This window comes from Hylaeus volcanicus, chromosome 8, assembly GCF_026283585.1.
Source record: "Hylaeus volcanicus isolate JK05 chromosome 8, UHH_iyHylVolc1.0_haploid, whole genome shotgun sequence".
NCBI classification, from domain to species: Eukaryota; Metazoa; Arthropoda; class Insecta; order Hymenoptera; family Colletidae; genus Hylaeus; species Hylaeus volcanicus.
This window is the reverse complement of record NC_071983.1, coordinates 12,557,260-12,557,578: the sequence shown is the minus strand read 5'-3', so window position 1 is coordinate 12,557,578 and position 319 is coordinate 12,557,260. Positions and strand designations below refer to the sequence as shown.

General features: G+C 60.2%; 1 protein-coding gene across 1 annotated transcript in view; it reads right to left on the bottom strand.

The window, feature by feature from the left end:
* Nucleotides 1–319, bottom strand: part of LOC128881014 (mucin-2-like) — a 32,020-nt gene that overhangs the window by 7,225 nt on the left and 24,476 nt on the right. The window contains 2 exon segments of the mRNA XM_054131651.1: nt 1; nt 4–319. The exon segment at nt 1 is cut by the window's left edge and continues 857 nt beyond it; the exon segment at nt 4–319 is cut by the window's right edge and continues 994 nt beyond it. Coding sequence (XP_053987626.1) covers nt 1; nt 4–319 — 317 coding nt within the window.

Sequence of the window (319 nt, the reverse complement as noted above, 5' to 3'; positions counted from 1 at the left end):
TTCCAGGTGTACCAGGAGTACCAGGAGATCCAGGAGTTCCTGATGTTTCAGGTGTACCGGGTGTTGCTGGGATGCCTGGTGTGCCAGGAGTGCCGGGAGTTCCAGAAGTACCAGGCGTGCCTGGAGTACCAGGAGTGCCAGGAGTGCCAGGAGTACCTGGCGTACCAGGAGTACCGGGTGTACCAGGAGTACCGGGTGTGCCAGGTGTACCAGGAGTACCAGGAGATCCAGGAGTTCCTGATGTTCCAGGTGTACCGGGTGTTGCTGGGGTGCCTGGTGTGCCAGGAGTGCCGGGAGTTCCAGAAGTACCAGGCGTACC